This window comes from Myotis lucifugus, unplaced genomic scaffold (assembly GCF_000147115.1).
Source record: "Myotis lucifugus unplaced genomic scaffold, Myoluc2.0 scaffold_633, whole genome shotgun sequence".
Taxonomy (NCBI): Eukaryota; Metazoa; Chordata; class Mammalia; order Chiroptera; family Vespertilionidae; genus Myotis; species Myotis lucifugus.
The window spans coordinates 352,950-355,339 of NW_005871681.1; the positions used below are offsets into that span (position 1 = coordinate 352,950).

The following is a 2,390-nucleotide window of genomic DNA, read 5'->3' on the forward strand; positions in this document are numbered from 1 at the left end:
CAGTTCCCCAAGTTCCTTCTCCTAAAGACACCTAAGTGAAGCTAATGGTCAGTGATCAGGGCACATGGTGTTCCCAGTCCCTGCCAGGCAGAGGACTTAATAACATTAAAATCTAAAGAGCTGCATCACCTCAGGAGAGCAATTCATTTCTTGCTTTGACTCGTTCCCAGAACACACCTAAAAAAATGCGTTATTTTCCTTCCCGGCATCAAGGAAATATTTTCCAGAACCAGCGCCCCGCCCGCCCCGCATTCCTCCGTCAGGCCCCCGCGCGGCGTGTGACCCGCTGGAGACCGAGGGCTGGGACTTCGCCGGACTGCGCTTCTCCCCAGCTCAGCCCTGGACCGTCATTTCCATCCTGCGGGGCTTTCTGGGGCACGCTCCCCCACCCACACACACAAAGTTTCCACTTGTTTGTGTTCTGTCCTTTTCTCTCCCCGCTTTTAAAAAGGATTTTAACTTTTGGGGGGATTGTTTTAAACAGTTTCCAAGGTGGGGACCTGTCCTTGGATCGCACGTCTGTCAAAATAGGAATCTCAGGGGAAACTGTGTCTCTGAGGTGCCGGGAGTCAGCCAGGCTGTCTCCGCGCTCCGACGGCAGTTGGAAACGCAGGCACAGTGTTTGCAGAAATCAGGAGCGCGTACTCTGCACGGGGGTTCGGAAACCCGGGGGTGAGGGAGGGTCCGGAGGGCTAAGGGAGCGGCAGAGACGCGATGACAGCTCGTTTTCCACTTGCGGGGGCTCCGCGCCCCCCTGGAGGCAGCCCCCCAAGAGGCAGCCCCCCCGAGGCAGCCCCAAGGCTGGGAGTGCGCACTTACCGTGATGGCCTGCAGCCGCTCCCGCAGCAGCGCCGCCTCGTCCATCCTCGGAGTCCCAGCCCGGCCGAAGCTGCAGGAAGTCCCCGGCCACCATAGGTCAGGAGCCTCCCAGGGAGAGGGGCAGGGGTGACCGGGAGCCGGACAAAGCCGCCCTCAGTCCCGCCAGGGAGCAGCCAGGGCCGCCGGCGGGGCCGAAGCGTCTGGGAGCAGATGGACACACCGGTCAGCCAGACAGACACATGTAATGAGGGTGCGCCCGGCGGGCGGCGCCGGCTGCTGCTCCGCTGACTGACAAGTCTGAGCGCAGCTCCCAAGCCCTTTCCTCCAGGAGCTGCCAGCCCTTTGTTGTAACGTGCACAGCGAGCGCTCTCATTAACTGTTCCTTCCCCACGCCTGTCCTGCCCGGGCTGGCAGGGGAGCCCTCGCCCGTCCTCCCCAGGCTGGTCCTCCCCATGCTGGCAGGGGGAGCCCAGGCTGGTCCTCCCCGGCCGGCTGGCCTCCGCCAGCGTCACCCAGGGCCCCTGTGGGGGTCTTCGTGTTTGTACAAGGCACTTCCCCTGCCCTCTGCTCCGGGCTCTGCAAAGACAGGGCCTCACCTTGACTTGGCCGAGGCCTCTGCCTGCTGGCAGCCCTCCTCTGATTGGCTATAGATAATCATGACGAATTCTAGGCTTTCCTTAGAACTTGCTAGAGTGGTAAACTGGCCTCCCCTCTCCCTCACCCTCCCGCTTCCGCCGTGGTTTGAGTCTTGGGGAACCTTCAGGTCCCAGGGAATCGTGGGCGTGAGGGTGACTGTTGAGATCCTGGCCCCGCAGCTGTCAAGGGCCCCCCCAACCCCCTGTGGCCCGCCCCCTCCCCCCTCCCCCTCCTGAACTCCTGTCCTGGGTCTCTGAGGAAGGCAGGCCTGCCTGGGACCTTGATCAGAAATGACACTCGGCTCTTGGGACGCTGCCCTTGTTGACCTCCTGGTTGTGCAAGAGGAAGGCTGGGCCTCTGGCGGTGCGAGCAGACATGCCCGGCTCCCGCGGGTCCTCGCCGCCGGGCCTTCCCCTTCGGCGGAGAAGCCGAGCCCCCGGCACGCTCAGTTCAAGGCGGAGCTGGGCCTGGACTCGATGTTCCCTGCCATTTCCTTAATCCCGTCCTGAGCAGCGGGTCCTTCTCGCCATCTTCCTCGTCGCCGCGTGTGTGGCCGCCATCGGACACCTTCCCATTGGCACTCAGCTGAGAGCTGCAGGGACGACCTCTGCAGGGGACACGCAGTTCAGTGCCCGTGGCGCTGTCCACGGCGGTGTCACACCAGCTGGTGCTCGTGAGCGCTCCCTATGGGCAGATGCTGGGCATCCTGCGGATCTTGCGAGGGCCTGGGAGACAGATGCCACGGGGCTGTTTACACACGTGGAAACTGAGGCCCAGGGAGGAAATTTCACTCGGCCAATCAGTGGCAAGGCCAGGGCCGGGACCTGGAAGCCTGACCCTGTAATCGCTGTTCCTCCGGCTGCTCAGGGACCGGGGCAGGTGGGAAGGGGCCCCCCGCCTCCTCCTCCATGGAACTCCCAGAACACGTAGCCGGG

General features: G+C 63.1%; 1 protein-coding gene across 2 annotated transcripts in view; it reads right to left on the bottom strand.

The window, feature by feature from the left end:
- Positions 1-1,365, bottom strand: part of PALMD (palmdelphin) — a 38,116-nt gene extending 36,751 nt beyond the window's left edge. The window contains exon 1 of one of the 2 annotated variants that reach the window (XM_014447273.2): positions 820-1,365. In XM_014447273.2, coding sequence (XP_014302759.1) covers positions 820-864 — 45 coding nt within the window. In that variant the 5' untranslated portion in view covers positions 865-1,365. The remainder of the gene's footprint in view (positions 1-819) is intronic. The other variant, XM_006105076.3, reaches the window with a different exon arrangement.
- Positions 1,366-2,390: the final 1,025 nt, after the last annotated feature.